The 20,517-nt window shown below is 41.1% G+C and overlaps 1 protein-coding gene across 1 annotated transcript in view; it reads right to left on the bottom strand.

The window, feature by feature from the left end:
- Nucleotides 1-14,278: 14,278 nt before the first annotated feature.
- Nucleotides 14,279-20,517, bottom strand: part of SEC62 (SEC62 homolog, preprotein translocation factor) — a 31,913-nt gene continuing 25,674 nt past the window's right edge. Inside the window, exon 8 of the mRNA XM_075004208.1 lies at nucleotides 14,279-20,267. Coding sequence (XP_074860309.1) covers nucleotides 19,771-20,267 — 497 coding nt within the window. The 3' untranslated portion in view covers nucleotides 14,279-19,770. The remainder of the gene's footprint in view (nucleotides 20,268-20,517) is intronic.

Here is a 20,517-nt window from a genome sequence, read left to right as displayed (position 1 = left end):
GTGACCCTTGACTGTATTTCAAATTATTCTTCAGTAACTATTCTGAGAGATCAGTTTACAATAAATTAGAAAAGGAATGGTTAGTATTAAAAATAAAAATCAAGCTGCCTCTTACTAACTCTCAATGCTCTGAGAGACTGAGGACTTTAGGAACGAAAGTAGGAGATTAGTTACAGGTAGTACAGTTTTGAACATCAACAAAAGGCTCTGCAATGGCTGCAGGAAGGAAATGTGTCAGATTTAAAGCTATTTTACTTTGATTGCATAGTAGCTTGTAACACCTATTTTTTTTTTTTTTAAATTAAGAACTTTCCTTGATGACCTTTTTCCAGTTCCCAGACCATGCTACTGACTTTTGTATTTTTGCAGCCACTTCCTGATACTGGTGTGTTAAAGATATTAAGGTACTTTGGATTGTGTCCATTGAAATTCAGAAATAAAGTCTTTTGGGACTGTTTCAGTGTAAATGGCAAACTTGACCTTTTGTTTTCAAGCACAAACTCTTTTTTCACATACTCTCAATATTCCTAAAAGCTGAGCCTTTAACCCATGACGTTATTTTTCAGGAATGTCTGAGCTGCAGCCTGGATTATTCTATTTACTTCCCAAAATCCATAAACCTGGAAACCCTGGATGCCCTATCATTTCAGGTATTGGCACCCTTACCACCGGACTATCCAGTTACATGGACTCCCTCCTCAAACCCTATGCCACCAACGCTCCCGACTATATCCGAGATACCACCGACTTCCTGAGGAAATTACAAAACATCGGAAAAGTTCCTGATAATGCCATCCTTGCCACAATGGATGTAGAGGCTGTGTACACTAATATTCCACATAAAGACAGATTACAAGCAATCACAAACACCATCCCTGATGCCACCACAGCCAATCTGGTGTCTGACCTCTGTAACTTTGTTCTCACACACAATCATTTCCATTTTGGGGACAATTTATACCTCCAGATTAGTGGAACTGCTATGGGCACCTGCATGGCCCCACAATATGCTAATATATTTATGGCTGACCTGGAACAACGATTCCTCAGCTCTCGTCCCCTATTACCACTCCTCTGCTTAAGATACATTGATGACATCTTTATGATTTGGACCCGTGGTACAGAGGCTCTAGAAGAATTCCACAGAGACTTTAACAGTCTACACCCCAGCATCAACTTATGCCTCGATTACAACATGCAAGAGATACATTTCCTGGACACTACAGTACTAATCAACGATGGCCTGATCAGTACCACGCTGTACCGAAAACCTACTGATTGCTATACTTATCTACACCCTTCTAGTTTCCATCCTGCACACGTGACTAGATCCATTGTTTACAGTCAAGCTCTTAGGTACAATCGCATTTGCTCTGATCCAACTGACAGAGACCAAAAACTACAAGAACTTTACCAAATATTCATAAACCTGAATTACCCACCAGGAGAAGTAAAAAAACAAATCGACAGGGCCAGATGAATACCCAGAGACCAGCTACTCCAAGATCGGCCCAAAAACAGAACACCACTGGTCATCACCTACAGCCCCCAACTCAGACCACTGCAACGAATTATTAAAGACCTACAACCTATTCTTAATCAGGATGCAACACTCCAGAAAGCCCTGGGTGACATGCCTGTTCTCTCCTACAGACAACCTCCTAACCTCATGAGGATTCTCACTAACAGCCACAGTCTGTACCCCAGGAACACCAGTCCTGAACCTTTCCCTGCAACAAAGCCCGCTGCCAGCTTTGTCCACATATCTTCTCTGGAAATACCATCACTGGACCTAACCAGGTTACTCACAGAATCACGGGCAGTTTCTCATGCTCCTCTACTAACATCATATATGCCATCATGTGCCAACAATGCCCAGATGCTTTGTACATTGGACAGACTTCTAACTCCCTTAGACAAAGGGTCAACGGGCACAAAACAGACATCAAAACACTCCAGATCCACAAACCAGTTCATCAACATTTTAGTGGAATGGGGCATTTTGTCAATGACCTAAAGGTATGTGTGTTACTGAAGAGGAATTATCGCACCGTTTTGGAAAGAGAAGTGGACGAGCTGACTTTTATATTCAAATTCGGCACATTAACACATGGTTTAAATCATGATGGGAACTTTCTGAGTCACTATAGGGGCTTGTCTGCATACTTGGCTCAACCTAATTCTTGACCTTCTCCCCCACCCCTCCACTCTCTGATTTGCTCACCTTGATTATCTTTTTCTGATTTGTCCTCCTTGCTTACTGTTTTTAGTTCTCTGTGTCTTAAATATTGAGTCTGTTCTGGTCTGGCTATGGTCTGAAGAAATGGGTCTGTCCCACAAAAGCTCACCTAATAAGGTATTTTGCTAGTCCTTAAAGTGCCACTTGACTGCTTTTTGTTTTGATAGTGTATAGACTAGCACGGCTTACTCTCTCTTACTATTTTTCAGGAAAGTTTACCAGCATTTATCTCCTCTGAAGATAAAAAGTCCTGCAGACTTGCTCTCTACAAGCGGCTACTTTGCACTTTTACAGAACCTGTCACTTACGGAGCTCAAAGTGTCTTACCAACATAGGCAAGTGTTGTTAAGTTTACTTTAAACTTGGGGAAGCTTGGGAAGGTCACCATTTCTGCCTAAATTCATCTAAAAGATCAGTGGTGGAACTCTGAAGAGCATCCTAGGGGCTCTCATTCTAAACCATGTTCTCTCATTACTAGACATAGTGTTTTTCATGATGAAACAGTAACCAAGGACCATTAAATGACCTGGTACAAGAATGCCTTTAACTCCACTGCGTTCTTCCTGTGGTCAAGCATTTGGTGAGCCTGGAACGTACATACGTATGTACGTACGTGTGTGTGTGCGCGTGTGCATGCGCGCACATGTATATTTATTTTTATGAAATTTCTGCTGCCTCTCTTTGGTCAATTACAAAAATGACTATTGTCAGTGTCGTGACACACAATGCTACTCTGTAACCATCTCTAGCACAATCCACAAATTGTTTTATTGCTGCCTGACAGCATTTAGTTTCTCTTTATGAAGGAGGCACTTGGACTTACTGGAATTCTCCAAGTACCATTTGATAATGAAGAAAATTGTCATTTGAGATATTTTCTTATTTTTATTGCCACAGTTAGGTCTTCCTCTCCCACATCTCTTCACACCAATTTGCGTATGTTATGTTAGAATATGGAATGGCACAGGCCAATGGTGACAGGAGCAGAAGGGTAATTTGGAGCCAATGTTCAATCCAATCCCTACACTAGCCCAAGGAGTGCTGCTGAAGCCAGGCTATTATCCACAGTGTTGGGTTAGCAACAATCAAGCCATTTTCATTCAGTAAACAGCCTTAAAGAAAACTGTGTAGGAAAGTTAATTGTGAAATAGACTTCCCAATTCACTTGATTCCCCAAGAGCTGTTGTCTTTGTCTATATTGTGTTGATAGAAGTTTCCTCATAACTCTGGCTGATGTTCTCAGGCCTGATTTCTTGTTTCTCTGGGTAGGTATGGCAAGGAATAATGCTGCTAGTACATGGGTAGGGGTTCTCTCACTTTCCGTAGCACAAGCTGTGTTTCATTTTTACACCCGTTTAATGAGATACAATGTTAGTTCATTAACACAGTCATCTTGGATCTCACTCGGTCACAGCAATGGACTGGAGGTGTGGCAGACGGGAAAACAGGCAAAGAAAGTGTCCTAACTGCTTTCTCTCACAGAGATGGAGAAAAAGGCATGGATAGCATTACTGCCTCTGCTCAACTTCATTTCCTGCGTTTATCATTGCTGGCATTGTACACTCATACTAGTGATTTTCTGCATAGCAGAGGAGTGCTGCCTCCTCCGCAGACCAGAAATAACTAAAAATATCTTAGAATTAGGAGCTACAAAACTAGGCCTGTAGGAAAGCCCCCAACTAATCCTTCTAATCAAAGGCTACCACTGCATTTAGACAGTCAGTTGGCAATTATATACAGAAACTACTTGGGCAGCAATGCATTGTCCTTGCTCTCAACAGATGCTAAAAGACTGGATGCCATCCCAGATTACAGATCTAGCTGAAGCAGGTAATTTCTCTTGCAGTTGTAGCCCACACACCTAGGGTTACTGTCCCATGTAATGGCACCTAGACCACTCACAGAGAGTGTAAGCTAAAGCTCTAGTGGAGACTCATTCTGAGAGCCCAGGTGGCTTTTAGCTCAGACTGTAGAGCAGGCGTGTCCAACCTGTGGGCCACATGCAGCCCTGGACAGCTAGTAATGCGGCCCCACAAGATCGTAAGCTTTTAACATTATTATGTGATTTATATACATTAACTATATTATATATTTTATATGCGGCCCAAGACAATTCCTCTTCACTCAGTGCGGCCCAGGCAAGTCAAAAGGTTGGACACCCATGCTGTAGAGGCTCCTGCATTAAGCTCTAGATGTCCCAGGTTTGACTCAGCCTGTGTGGTAGGGGTTACACAATCTAATCTTGTATTCCAGTAAATAGAGAGAGGCCTCTGGGTACTCTCAGCATAGACACCTATATCACCAATTATCCAACTCTTCAGTTGAAATTCATTATCAACAGTACAATAATTAACTATTAGAGACCCTTCCTTGGGTGAATATCCAGACTGGAAACCTTTTTAGCTCCTTTCAAACCTTTTTGAGGGGTCTTCCTCTAAATTACAAGGAAACTAAAGCTATGGTTACACTAGCTTGTTTTGTCGACAAAACTGGTGGAACATCCCCACACACACAATGTATTTTGTTGATCGTTTGTCAACAAAACTCAGCACTTTTGCCAGCAGCATTCTGTCTCTCAGCCATGAGGCATAACACTGCTGTCGACAGATTCTGTTGACAAAAAACCTGTGTGGATGCTCTGGGGGGCCTTCTCTCAACAGACAGGGCATCCAAAACAGTGGGCAGCCTTGTCTGCTGTGTTTCCAGGTGCCCATTTTGTCAAGTGAGTGGCCGGGTAGTCTGGCCTCTCGGTTGACAGAGCAGAGCGCTCTTCCGATTGGCTTTTGTGTATGGGTGAACTCAGTGGACAGAAGTTCTGTCAGGAAATCTCTTCTGAAAGTGATTGCTGTTGGCAGAGCGTTGTAGTATAAATGTAGCCTAAAAGTCTGTAAACCAAATTCTTCCTTCATCTATGTGCAGCTAGCGTGAAGTCAGTTATCATTACCTCAATGTGTTCTGCTGCAGACTTAATACCCAAGTGCTGAACACCAATGTGACAAGCAGAATTTGATTTTTAAGTCATCCCACCTCATTCCTATGCAAAACTTGGTTCATAATCAGATTCTCCATTTCCTGTATTTGGAGGAAAAATATTTCAAGCATTAAAACAAGAGGCTCCAGCTTGACTTTCTTTGGGTCGCACAGCTAATGTAAATAGCCATAACACAGTATAATAAATATGGAAAGTTTCTTGCTACTGAGTTAAGCTGAGTTCCTGAATTCTCCAGCTTTTTTAGGAATGTCTGCCCTTTTAAAGAGGAAGCATGAGTCCATTCTTGGCTACATTACCTTTTTTGCTTTGGTCGCTTCTTGTCCTGCAAGGAAGTAAAATATAGATGGGAAAAAAACATGTGAGACAAAGGGTAATTTTTAAATAGGCAGACCCACACAAAGTTTTGCCCATTGTAGAAAAGCATACATTTGTATTAATATATGATCCTTTTCATGATTGTTGTTGAAAAACAAAATATGTAGAAGCCAGTGGAGCTGTGCCAATCTGTGCTAGTTAATTCAGTTCTTGATGCTAAGTGTTAAACATCAGAGGACTCCCTTATAAAGCGGACAAGTGGCCTTCACCCTAACACACAAGGAAGCAAACAAGAAACATCTGTGCAACCCATCTCATACCCACTGCCTTCTCAAGCTGCTACACTATGGATACTAGACCAAATTCACCTCTGGCATAAGGACTACAGCTCCCAGTGAAATCACTCAAAGCTATGGCAGCTAACAACAGGAGCAGGTGTGTGCTCTAACTTGCAATTCTGGTACTAATATAATCAGCCTTTCATTAGCTAGGCCCTCAATAATTGAGTCATGGTCCCTCCTCCTGTGTCTTTGCCCTGAAATTGTAGTCAAGAGAGAGTGACTTTTGGTTCTTAGGACAGCTCTACAACAGAGGTTCCTCAGTTTAGGGTTGATGTTAAAGCACTATGCAAAGCCCATATGCTATGTCAGGCTCATCCTAAACTGGCTTTTGATTCCCCATGTGTTTCTTTTTTTCTTTCTCTAAATGTATCAGTCCTGTTCCTTTCCTAGTCACTATGCTAACTGGGAATAATTTCCACTTTTAGGGTTAGGAAACTTGCATGAGCTGATTGGGCTTGTGGTAGATGTTCTTGCTGATGGCCTTAATTGGCCTTTCTCTGTAATGTTAATATGTGGTGATTTCATCCTAGGATGCTTATATGCTGATCTCTTGGACGTGATACAAGATGACTGGGTGAACTTTATGCAGTTTCCTATCGGCAATCAGGTCCAATTCTGTTGTTTTACATATGTCACCTGATAGATGGACTGTCAGATTAGATTGATTTCTTAAGATGTCCCAGTTAATATACTGGGGTTTTTATAGGTTCTTGTCCGAAGATCAGGTACGGTGATGTTAAAATTATTGTTCATGTGGGAATCTCAGTGTGAATGATTGCTACATGCGCGTTTTGATGATCCTGTATTTGTAATAACTGTATTAACACAGCTAAGTAACCAGCAAGGTAGAGAGAATACAGAATGTCCATTTGAACATCCATAAGCAGTCTGGACATCTGCCGATGTTCCTTTGTGAAAATATTCAAAATCTGATGTCAGTTCTTATTCCTTTGTTTACCTGGTTCTGTTTTATACAAAAATCCCATACACCTAGTAACCCTAGTTTCCCACTAACCCATGGTCACTGTTGGGTAACTTCACTCTTGCTAAAGCCCATGGGCCTTAAAGCTTAATGATGGCTGCTCAAGCTAGCAGGATGTATGTTTGTAGGGTTCTAGCGCTGCTGATGTATAAAATACCAAAAAGCTTACATGGATGGGCTATACCTACCAAACTATTGTACTTAAGTGACTTCACTGATGTAAAACAAAAAAGCAGTCCTATAACGCTTTAAAGACTAACAAAATAATTGATTAGGTGATGAGCTTTTGAATTCAGAATTTTCCAGATCTGAAGAAGTGGGCCTGTCTCACAAGGGCTCATCACCGATCAATTATTTTGTTAGTCTTTAAAGTGCTATGGACTGCTTTTTTGTTTTGTGAAGAAACAGATTAACACAGCTTCCTCTCTGAAAATTCAATAACGACTAAGCATCTGAGGCTGTACAGATTTTGGAATATGCTGTTTGTATACTGTGTACATACCCCTTCACCCTTATGTAGTAAATTCCAGGAACAGTTGCCTCTGTTGAATGTAGCTACAGAGCTGTTACATGTTTTTCTTTTTCCGTCCTCTTTATGTCTCTAAGAACTCAGTGTGGGATCTACAAAATAGTGTAGCATCTAAAAATGGGACTTAAGTTCCTAAATCTCTCTCTAGGCATCTGGATGCCTATCTCCCAGCTAAGCCCTAGGGGAAGATAGACATTTAGTTGCCAGTCGTGCCCTGCTCTGGCAGTATGCTTACTATACTGGGTCTTGTTCAGAAGTCATCTGAAGGAGGTGACAGCAGTGATCACTATAAAACTTCTGCTCCAGTGGCGAGCTCATGCACTTTTGATATGGGAGACTTAGGTTCAATTCTCCCTTGCAGTTATTGGAGAAAGGATTTGATCAGGGGACTCAGAACTCTGAGGGACAGCCTGACATGGGGCTCCTGCACTCTCTCCTGTTGCAGCTGTATCACTGTCGAGAAATAATGAATGAATAAATAATGAAAGGCTGACTGGGCAAAGGAGCTAAGTCTTTTTGTGGATTCTACCTATGTTATTCTCAGGATTGGTGTGTAGCCTCCTAGAATGGAAAGACACTGTGCTCTCCCATGGATACTGCTGTTCCTTCCTTTCTTTGATCCATGTTCTGCTCTTTGTGGAAAATTAGTAATGCCCATGGAGCTCCAAACAATGAGGTAGTGAGCATTTTGATCACAAGTTATTGTTTGCAGGATAGGGGCCCTAATGGGGAGTAGAGTAGTATTCTGCTTCAGTATTAATTGGTTTAATTGCAATTAGGTAAAAACTAAAGCAAGTTACATGTCCCAGAGCTATTAGAACGTAACTGTTTTTTCACCATGGTTTCTTGTTCTCTGTATTTTGAATTCGCAAAACACACCACATTACATAGGAAGTTTGTGAGGCAATATTTTCCTTTTCTGTAAGCAGTGTGACTTTTTTGTTGTCACCTGCAATTACTACCTGACTTAGTTACTTTGTGACATTTCCTATTGCTTCTTACCGAATCTCAAAATATAGCAAAGCAGTACACTGAGAAAGCAGAGGAAGGGCACCTTCCAGAAGAAACTATGAATGGATATTGCACATGCATTCTCTGTCTGTATTATAACTTACTAGGTATTTATGCAACATGACCCTTCTATGCCATGATATTGAACTGTGACAATTGGAATGAGATTTTAGTTGTCTTACTGGAGTATGTTGCAAAATCCTCCCTCTTAGCAAGAAAACACTGAAAAACTTCCTTAAAAACAGTCTCAAGTGAAGATGCCTGCTTCAAAATGAGTTAGAGTGACTTGAGGGACTGGGGCTGGGGGGTCATGTGAAGGAAGATAACAAAGTTCATATTGTACTTGGTCTTTAGGCTTGTTACTTTTGTCTGTGACTGATTATTTTGATTTGCTGTCCCCTTTTGATCAACTGTGCGCCCAGAATGGAGGGACCTTGGGGAAGTCACATTGCCCCATCTTAGCAAAATAAAATGCAGCGTAGATGAGAACCAGTAGTTTATTGGGATTATTTAATTTTAGCATTTTTATATAGAAAATAAAAATATTCTTTCTTTGACTAAGTCTCTTCTGAATTTTTCTTCAGTGTGTCCCTTCCATCTTATTCAGCTGTGAGGCAAGACCACAGATCTTTAAAGGACTAAAATCAAGGAATGTACCCAAGAAGGATGGCTTTGACCTTGAAAAATACGAGTTTAAATGCAGTTCTATCTCTGGATATACACTCAATGCTCATCTTTTCCAGTCAGGCATTGTTCATCACTTTCATTCTTACTGACCCATCTCCCTTTTAGATCTGAATGGATAACCTGTTGGAAAAGTGATCCTCTCTGCTCATGTAGTCAATCATTGTAAATTGAGCTGAGTATACTCAATTTATTGTGGACCACATGCTTTCATCAAAGTCTCTGTTGATCTCATAAGGGCTCTGGAGTTCTCTTTAAAGCTTTTGAGTATTATGTCTCTGGAACAATATTATAAACATTGAATGTGTATTTTTACAGGCTTCCTGAAGCAGTTGTGGAGAATGACTCTATTTTCCTAACCAGGGAAGCCACCTTCAGGAGCTTGTTTTAAAATCCGCTTCTTCTCAGTGCGGAGTTAAGAGAAAATTCAGACCTTTCAGTATCACTGTATGTATAAGTGAAAATCCCTGATGTTCTATTGGGCATTTGTTTTCTCCTGGGTCTCTGCAGCTGTCTGATGTGGCATAGGAAATATCTCCAAGGGTTAATTTATACAAGGCTACTTCTGACACAGGCAGATAGTGTGATAGCTTGAGGGCCACCACATTTGAGGAGTGGTCTGACAGTTTAATGCTTCTAGTTTGTTACCTTAACTCTGAGTGTTGGTGGGTGGCTTTTCTGTGGAACCACACAGAAGTGCAGTGCTCCCTCTGGCTTCTAGGTGTCTCATCAAAAGAACTAAGTAGGGCCTTGGGTGCTAAGAGAGACAGCAGTCATTGTGGAAGCAGAGAAGATAATACCAGGCAGAGGGGCACAACTGGGAACCAAATACTGATTTTCAGAGTGGGAGCTAACTGATCTAGGATGTTGGCATTTATACCTGCTTGCAATCCTGGAAACAGGATGGTGGCAGTTACATTTGCTTAGCGGTATATAGGCCCGAGACAGGATTCACTTGGGGCAGTGGTTAGCAGGAATTGGTGGCTCCAGTGCCAGGGAACAGCCACTTTAAATTCTGGCTGGAGCTTCATAGCAGATACTCTTCTTCCAGCAGCAGAGTCAGGGATATGCTGAGTCCAGGTGCTGATGCACTGGCTCAAGGCAGGGCCCTGATAGAGCCAGCCAGAGTTGCAGTCAGTGTGCAAAGCATGTCACTGGGAGCTTACAGCCTGGGTTCAGCAGTGCGTGTGGCCCTAGTGTGTTTTTGCCACAGCTTCCTCAAATGTGTTGTTTAAAAATCCTCTTAATCATTGCCTTGCAGCAAGGGCAGAGAGCATACTAGACTGTGATGAAAGCTGTGGTTTGTTAGTTAATCAGCTTCTGGCTGGCCAGCATGTAGAAACAATGTTTACTCCTCTGAGTCTGATCTGTTTCTTCCTCTTCCAGGAACCAGCTAGGTATTATGCTGGGGAATGAAGAAGGAACCAATTGTTATTCTTGCAAGCCTTTGAGTTTTTTGCTTCCTCCTTCCCCACCCACTGAACAAACATCTCCTGGCCAACAAGCCAAATAGCAAACCAACATGCAGCCCAGCCATTTGCCCTGGGGAAAAGAACCTGATTTAAATCTATCCTGCCTCCTCTGTCTTCACTCCCATTAACCGTTTCACCAAAAAGCTCTTATACTGCAGCCTCCAATTTTCCAGCAAAAGATTGTCTGATGTAACTCCCTTTGTAGCCCTTTAAGACTGTTCTGAATTTCTCAGGAAGGACTCCCTGCTTCCACAACAGCCCTGGGTGGTTCAAGCCAGGTGGTTATTCTTAGGCACTGGGGTACATTGGAGGTAATGAGTAGTTCCATACTGTACAATGCTACATCTCCTTCAGCTTCTAAAGACCCCAGTTGCAGTGCCCCAGTTTAGAAAGGTGCAAGCAGTGTTTCCCCACTGCCCCATCTCCTCTGCTCTCCCCTCCTTTTGGGGTGGGGTGTGCTTCCAGGGGCTAGTTGATAACCATTCTTGCAACCAGGCAAGACCAGTGAGTGTAGCTGTGTCTGACCACTGCATATACTCATAGACTGTTCTTTCCCCAATTGGCATCTCACAATCTGATGCTCTGGGAGCAAGGGATGGGAATCAAACATATCTAAGCTTCAGGCTTCCAAAGGGATTGATACTCTCAGGGTACACTGGCAGAAATGAAGGAACCTGAGAGTGGAAGGAACTTCTGTCAGGAATATTGTACAAGAAACTAATATGTTAAGAAAAATAAGAGGTGGGGCTGAGACTGTATGTAGCAATAAAGGTATTATGTTATTAGTGGAAACTCAATACACTATTTAATTGACAGAGGGTAAAAAGCCATGTGTTTATAAAAAATATTACAGCTAATAAAAATACTTCACTACTAGTCCATTAAAGGAGTGTTTTCTGTTTCTTACAAGGTATTCTTCAAGAGACAGCAACAAAGGGTCCTGTGGCACCTTATAGACTAACAGAAAAGTTTTGAGCATTAGCTTTCGTGAGCACAGACTCATTTCATCAGATGCATCTGATGAAGTGAGTCTGTGCCCACGAAAGCTCATGCTCAAAACTTTTCTGTTAGTCTATAAGGTGCTACAGTACTGTTCGTTGCTGTTACAGATCTAGACTAACACGGCTACCCTTCTGATACTTCAAGAGACAGATTATTTCTGTTAATTAAGGATCGTGATTGGACAGATTTCCTCCCTTTGGGCTGTTCTTCTTAAGTAGATACTTCAACAGTATCCTTTCTCAACTTCTAATTTGAAAAGTGTCTCTTAGTCATAATCTGTCTCCGGATACAGTTGACTAGTAATATATACTGCATGTTGATGTACTCTGCTGCATGTTGCAGCTCCTCTTTCATGCAAGTCACCAACAGTCGTTAAGATCCAGCCTTAAAATCATGATCAGTGTCTCCATCACTGAACTAGCAAGTTTCCTTAACGTTGATAACTGCAGCATGTTTCCCCATCTGCGATGTAACCATTGCCCCTGTATATTATGACACTGCAGTTTTCCCTGGCTTGTAATGACTTTGGCACATACTCTACGCCAAGGATGGGCAATACTTTTTGATGTGGGGGACACTCCAAGATTTGGTAGGTGGTCAAGGGCTGCACTTTTCTGTGGAGGGGAGGCAGGGTCTGGGATGGAGGCTGGGTGCCAAAGGGAGCTTGGGGTAGAGGACTGGGGTGTAGCATATGGTGTGGGATCTGACTAGGAGTTTGGCTGTAGGAGGGGGTTGCGATGGGGCAGGGGATTGGGGTACAGGCTTCTGGAGGGGGTAGGGGTATAGGAGAGGATTCTGAGCTGGGGAGGGATGTAGGAGTGGGTGCTGGGTCTGAGAGGGAGTTGTGACCTGGAGAGGACTGTGCAGATGGTTTGGGTGGTGTCCTGGGGCAGGGGGCTGGGGTGCAGGAGCTGGGTAGATGTATGGATGCAGGAGAGGATTCTGGCTTAGGGAGCACGTGTAGAAGTGGGTGCAGAGTCTGAGAGGAAGTTGGCTACCGTGCTAGAAACAGAATCTAGCCAGGAGGTATTTACTGAAGCAGCTCCTAGCCAGCAGTACTCTCAGGCTGTCCTGCCTGTCAGCAGCTGCTCCTCACTGGCTGTTCCACGTGGCTCTCTGTCATGTGGGGAGGGCTTCAGGTGCTGTCCCACCCCCAGCAAAATCTCTCCACTCCCAATTGCCGGTTTCAAGTCCTGTCCCCACCAAAATCTCTGCTCCTAAACCAGCCAATAGCAGTTGAGAGATTTTGCTGTGGCATAGGCCATTACCTGAACCTCTTCCCCTCAGGAGCCCAGCCACTGGCTGAATTAAAAGGCTTGGCAGGCCCCCCAGGACATATCTTGCCCACCCAGGCTGTAAGGTCTACCTCCCTTGTGATGAGAACCATGCTGTTAAACACAACTGGTTGTACCAGGCTTAAATGATAAGCAGTTATTTATAATGCTGTTTGTTCAGCAACTGGAGCATCTCTTTGGTTGCTCAGTCGGGTGGTGGGTGCTGTACATGAACTGAGATAGAGTGCTCTGAGATCTAGTGCATGATGTGTATTGAAAGCAAAATCAGTGCTTCACTGATACAAGGCATATGGTGTTCTAAACCCAGGGTTGTCAGTTGATCCAAATGGGTATTGTCTTCCAGTTGTTAGTCATACCGTCACATGAGAATTTTGTATGTACAGCAGCTAGGGCAATTCAGCCTATGGTGAATTTTTATATTTTATTACACTTAGCTGCCATGTACTATGTAGCCTGGAAATAAGGGATTCAGAAAACTGAGTTAATTGTAACTATTTTTCTGCAACCTGACTTAAGCACCTGGTTATGTCGGGTAAGCAAGCCAAAGGCCAGACCTTGAGATGTCAAACAAGGTAGGGGAGTGCTTTTCTCACCAAAGTGGGGCATGAAGCTGCAAGCATGCTCAGAGAAAGCCTAGCAGCTATTACCAGCCAACCATTGCATCAGGTGAGCTGGAGGCAGGCCACTGCTATAGTGAAGGTCAGCATAGCACCGCACAAAAGATCATTGAGGGCACAGAAGAGCATACAGCAGGTGTGGGAAAAGTATTGAATGTGAGCAAAAGAGGGCGACATGGTTGGACATTGAGCTCTAAGCCATTTCAGCTGATTAACTGCCTTATTTTGGGGGAGAGTTCACAGCTGAAAACCCCAGAGGGAGGAGTCTGTCTCTGGTGTGTCAGCCATGTAGGTGCCTAAACCCCTTTTCTTTAAGTGCTCAAGCTCCATGAATGGTGGCTTAGGGCTAAAAATGCCACTGAGTGGAACGATACCTGAGTATGTTTAAAGATCTGCCTTGTGCGCCTTTTTTCCTCATTTGTAAAATAAGGATAATGATTATCATCTTTTGCGAAGTGGTTTGATCTAGCTCTGAAACAAGACACAAATAGAACAACAAGTAGTCTTGTGGCACCTTATAGACTAACATATTTTGGAGCATAAGCTTTTGTGGGCAAAGACCCACTTCATCAGATGCAAGACACAAATAGAGTATATTCCCTCTCTACTTGAGCTATATATGGAGACATATTTGCATGATACTAATGACCAACCCTAACACTTTTTCCTAAAGTTCTTTGCAGGGGAAACAAATGTTTTATTAAAGCATTTCTTTGCATTAAACACAAGGGAAGCCCTAACAACCACAGCATCAGCCACTTGATTAATGGACTCTGTGTATGCAATCAGGAGCTCTAGCGATTTTATTTTCAGGTATTCAGTTGATACATTATGAATAAAATCATCTAATGTTTATTAAGTAAAACAAGAAGCAACTGTGAAGTTATACCAGCTGTTACAGGAAGGCTATTGAAAAGAAAATCAAGAGCTGCTCCTTTCAGGAGTTCATTTGCATTGCTAGGGTTTTGTCCTGCTTTCGATCTGTAAATAAGAAAGCTATAATACCACAGCCTTGCATCATTTTGTTCCATTTGCCTCTCAAACTTCCAGGCTCAATATAAAGTCAATGATAAACTGAGCTCAGCAGTAAACCGCACAAACATGCCAATTTTGAAATAATGTGCACAGCAGTAAAATAAATTTTGACTTACAAATGTTTTTACAAAGGGTGATTCATACATCCTCACAATATCCCATATGGCAGGTAAAGAACTTCTGTATTACTCATGTTGCAGAGAGTTTAAAGCTCAGTTTCTCCTTCAGTAATATGACTTGTCATGGAGCTGTAAGGCTTGCTTCTAATTTGCAGTGGTGTTGGATAGGTTGACAGAAAAGACCTTGGCCCTCTGTGGTTGGATTGGTGCCATAGAATGAGTCACTATCAAAACTGGGATTAGAATACAGGAGATTCTGGTTCTTAATTTTATACGCTGATTGCCCTGTCACCTGTCTTTCTTTAAAACATTGAATAGAAATGATCCCTCTTTGTCCTGGTTTCACAAGTTTCGATAGCTGCTTTAAATAATAACCTAGCCTATGGACAAAGAATGTTTAACACAAAAGCCTGTAGTTCATTTCCTAGTGCTAGCAGTGAGGATAGGAACCCTTAATTAAAACACAAAACAATGCTGTAGTATTTACTGATGGTCCAAAATACTACTGCCAAGACATAGTACTACAGATATTTATCAGAACTGTAGCAAGACTCCCCTTACTTTAGATCTGTGGTGTGCAATACACTGCCCATTCACCAGTGTCCAATACACTGTCCACACAGTGTGGCAAAGGGACTCATTAGAGCTGCACACGTGGAGTGCCCTCTGTGCTCACACACCCCCATGTTGTGGGACAAGTGCATGGCAGAAGCAGTGGAGGCAGCTCCTCCTCCTACAGCTTGCTTGTGGGAGCAGAACTCAGCACGGTGAATCACCAGCAGTTTGCATGTGTGTGTGTGTGTACGTGTGCCACAGAGGAGGGCCTGATGCTGAGTGAATGTGTGTATATATGTGACAGCACTGCTGAGCTGGAAGTAATAATAGCAAACCCAATGCATGGTTTCCATCATACAGAGCAGGTTACAGTTTTGTCTAATGGTTTTCAGCACCATGCTATAAAATGCTCCAGCTCTTCTGCAAACACAGCTGGGACTGCTGCAAAGACATACTGAAACACATCAGATAGAAAATTCAAGTCAACCAAGTAATTATGAATTATTTAAAAAGCAACACTGCAAAATAAATTTGCTGTCACCAAGAGAAACACTTTGGAACAAATCCCTCTGATCAATTATGAAGCAGCATTCATTGATAGATCCTGACACTGAAGACAGCAAAACTACTCTGGATTGACACCAATTATTCCAAATACAATTTGGTCTCTTGAGAGGTATAAAAAGTTACACATGGGGTTTTAAAAGGTCTGACCTAACAAAATCCACATAAACTATTTCAGCCTAAAGGATTCCAATGACACTCCTGAAATGTGTCTGAAAATAGGGTGAAAGTCTGTCTTCTGCCCACTGGGGGGAGGATACTTTCAACATGGTGACCTCATCTGGAAGCAACCAACAACTAAACTGCTTGCAGTGTCTCTGTATTTAGTATATTAGAATGTAGGACGAGTAACAGTTTCTTGAGGAGGCTGAAGGGTAAGTCTAGACAACTGGACTATGAAGATGTAGATTCAGAGTCAGAATGTTGCATCTCTGAGGCTTTGTCTACACACTTGCATACATTCTAAATCATGATGTATTGATTTAGAGTTGAGTTGATAGAATAAATATGAGTTGTCTTCTTACATTAATTTATTTTTCAGATGGTCATCTGGTAATATGAACTAGTTGATAGAAAAATTAACTTGAAAATCTAGGCTACTTTGTACCCAAAACAGATTTCATTATAACATCACCTCTGTATGTTGACTTAGTTTTCTACTTAAGTTTACAATTTTTAATAATTTAATTTCAAAATTAGTTAAACCAATGATAATCAAATTAGAAGGAAAAGTAATCTGACAAGAGTAACTATTATGCTTGTTATATAACTGTAGGGATAAAAATCAATGAGACCACTAAAACTTTATTGCAATAAGGAAATTTTAATAGAATAACTGTTTAAATGTTCCACTAAATATAAATAAAATTGTTCCCGCTAATGTTATCCTACTAGACAGGCATATGTTAGAAAGTTTAAGTCAAAAGCAGTCAGGAGAATAGAAGCAATTTATTCTGAAATACTTTAATTTAAAAAGTAGCCACGTTATCTTAAGATAACTGAATGATGGTCAGTACCTTCATTACTTCCATGTCTGTTTTGGAAGTATGTATGCAAAATGTCAGATGCCCACTGATACTTTGTTTTTGCTGGCATAGGAAATTGTAGCCACTTATTCTCATTTAACCTTAAATAATTCTTAAAATAAACACAATTAATTCAGTATTTATGAGTCTTACAGAACTGAGCAGTGAAATTTCTTATGTCCACAGAACAGTTCTCAACAATAGTGCACCCTTTCTCATGTTACCATGTTGCTGTGTCCCAGAGCTGATCACTGCAAATTAGGGTTAAAGGTAATCCAGAGTTCCCAGGCATACATGAGCTGCACGTCCCATCCACTTCAAAAAATTACTGGACAAGGCAATATGTGAACCAATAGTCTGGGAGTCAGTGGGTTAGAGGATACTTCTATTTTCATGCCTAGTTAAACTATGAACTATCCTGCTACGGTGGGGATGGGTTGAACTAGACACCAGTCTACTAGGAAACAGACTGCCAGCACAAGCTCATTTCAAGTAGGTTATTGCACAGACATGCCAGCTTTATGAAAAAAAGGTTTTTAATAATAGTCCAAAATGTTCTCAATTGGATTACTAATAGCATTTCATTTTAGCTGGGGAAATAGAACCTATAACCCTTAAGGCTTCAAACTGGGGTAGCTTAACTGTTTAATGGGAAAAAAAATGATGGACTTAAGTTACTAAAAAATATCTGCAACATTTTTCAACCTCGGGTGCTGTTCTCTAACTGGCTTTTAAAAGCTAGATAGAGGCCAAAGGTCAGTCTTACTTGATTTTAATCCACTGAAATCAACACAAGTTTTACTTGAATAAATACAAAATTTAGCTTCAGCGTAGACTATGAAAATTTTATCATCTTGCATTGTGGGATAAGCACAGGGTCTGTGCAGTTCTTGCTCATGTGAAAGGTGGCACATGTACCGTTTAATATTGGGTGTTCAGCGTGGCACTGAAATACCACACTATTTTATTTTGTGATGTATGCAAAGATGGCAGTTCAGTTCCCAATGCTAGCAAGTGAGATTGGAACTGTGAGCATGTCTCCAGGAACTGTGGTGTTCAAAATAGCTGCTAAACTGAGGGTAAGTCAATACTGTGGAAATAAGTTGGTTTTAGACATGCAATACTAGCTATGCAAATACCATAGCTAGAATCGACTTATCGGAATAGACCTACTTCCCTAGTGAAGACAGAGCCTCTATAGTCTCACATTGACATCCCTTACTCCACATGATAGCTTGGAGTACAGGGGTCAATGGCTGAGCCCACAGAGGTTGATTTTGCAGCGTCTTCACCAGACACACTATCAAACAAACTCCAGAAGATTGAATGCCAGTGTGTCAATCTTCTGGAAAGTACAGATGAGCCCTGAGTGGAGAGAAGCATTCTGAGCCAGTGTATTATCACATTACACATGCACATCTTAATAAGGAAGTGAGGGGTCTCTTACAACAAGTAAGTGTAAACAGCAACACAAAAATGTCAGTTTACCAGGGAACAGGTTAATTTCTTCTGTATCAACAGAAAAGCATAACAGATCCAGTTTCTATTCCAACAGTAGTAAGTAAATCTGACCATGTTCATTTGTCATGTTTATCAGTACATATGTAAAACATATATATTTGCACATATGAAAAATGAAACATCTTCATTCAAAACACTGGTGATGGGAAAACAATTCAAGAAAAAAAAAAAACAGTCAACTATTTAAAATTCAAGCAATAATGAGCACTCTTTCCTCATGGTGTAAGGGAGAAAGTATATCTATTCACAAGTCTGAAATTGAATGATTCAGAGGAATGATGTCAAGTCTTAACTTTTTAAATGTTTATATATGTTAAACAGTCTAGCAAATAGGAGACGTGAAAGGCAAATTAACTATTCAAATTGCTTCAGGAGTTGGAAAAACTAAACCTTGGTCCTCTTTAGAATTAGCTTTTTTGTTTATCTGTAATTCTGAATAGGTAAACACTCTCAAGCAATGCCTACTCATCAGTTAATACAGTACTCTAGTTTCTGAATATAGAAAATGTTAAGAGTAACATTCAGGCATTATCTGCTTTTGTTTACTCACTCAAATAACATGGAATGTCGGGCAGGAAATGAAGGCTCCTTGAACAAATCTGCTGACCATGTACAGAGTCTGTGAGGTCCTCTGTTTTGCATTTCTCTAGAACACACCCTGAAATGGTTTCTATTATACAAATCTGGATAAAACTTCTAAATAATAACAGGTACAATAAAAAGGTTTGCTTTATTTTAGGATTATGTACAGAATAATTTCTTCAGTTATGATAGAGGGGAAAAGAAGAAACGCATACTGTCCAAAAACTCTGCTGTTCCCTTTGCCTCCTCGAGATGGTATCTTTCTTTGAACCAGATATCAAAAAAAGCAGTTTTTCATAAATTGGTGGTACATAATTTGTACACAACTGAGAACACTACAGCCAAATAAGCACTACCAGCTTGTACATCTTGAGCAAAATACTTTAAAATTACCTTCTACTAACTGTGTCAAAGGTCTTACTATTTTATAAATCAACAATATCAGAGCCATGAGCTAAGAAGTGCTTTTTTTAACTAGCTATCAAATGAATATACTAGGAATAATCAGATTGGGTCTTTCAAATTTTAACATTTTACAAAGCTAGTCTGAGTCGGCTATACTTACTGAAAAGTTATGCAAGTACCAGAAAATGACAATAAGGAAACTATGTTCTTCAATAAGTTTGAGGACTATCTAGACAAATCCTAGGATCTGACAGAAAACCTGTCCAACTGACAAAACTTTTATAAAGATGTATGAATTACTTCAGATTGTATCAAGTCATCAAGTAAATAGGTTTTTTTGTAATGAAGGAACTAGATATAAAACTGTTTGGATAGCATGTATTTCAGCAAACAAATGGCAAGAATGTTACTTGTAACTATATTTTGGTAATCAGCCAATGAAGAAAATCCAATTGTTTTGCACATTCAGTCTCAACAACAGAGATTTAGGATTTTTCATGTAAAGATCTAGTTTCTTCTTCCTTCTCCTCCTCCTCCTCCTCCTCTTCCTCCTCCTCCTCCTCCTCCTCACAATCTCCTTCATCTGTTTGCTGTTCAAGTTCCTCTTTTGTGATCATTTCAAAATCATTTCCATTTCCACTACTATGCTGGGATCGGTCCTCCTCACGCCTATCACTGTCCGTGTCTGAATGCCGCTCTACTCCTGAGCCTTCTGCTCCTGAGTTGCCTGTCGCTTCAACTTTTCCATCCTCCTCTTCCTTTTTCTCACTATCTGATTTCTCCTCACTGTCAGACTTGGGCTGCTTTTTGGACTCTGATTTCTCCTCTTTCCTTGAGTCTGATTTTGGTCCCTTGTATTCATGTGTGTACAGGGGTCTGAAGGAGTCAATGAAACCCACGTCTGCTGTCAGATTTGGCAAAAACCAGAAGTGATGCCTTCCTCCAGTTATCAGCCAAATAATAAGGAAGAGGATGCAGCGTGCTGTGAGGAAAGAAAGCCCAAATATTTTACAAAAACATTTACAGCACATTAACTACTGTGTTCATTAGTTGCCTCTCCCTTTCTGTATGCAAAATCAAGTTGGGGGCAGACAAAACACACAAATGTAAATAAAACCAAATTCCTGGGCAGGGAGGATGGATCCACCACCACAGACTGAAACTTAATGGTGGTGACTGAGAAGCAGGCAAGGAGAGAATTAATACCATCCTTCACTATCCTCCCACAAATA

This window comes from Carettochelys insculpta, chromosome 10, assembly GCF_033958435.1.
Source record: "Carettochelys insculpta isolate YL-2023 chromosome 10, ASM3395843v1, whole genome shotgun sequence".
Lineage (NCBI taxonomy): Eukaryota > Metazoa > Chordata > Testudines > Carettochelyidae > Carettochelys > Carettochelys insculpta.
Note: the sequence above shows the minus strand (reverse complement) of the source record. Positions and strands in the feature narration are given on the sequence as shown.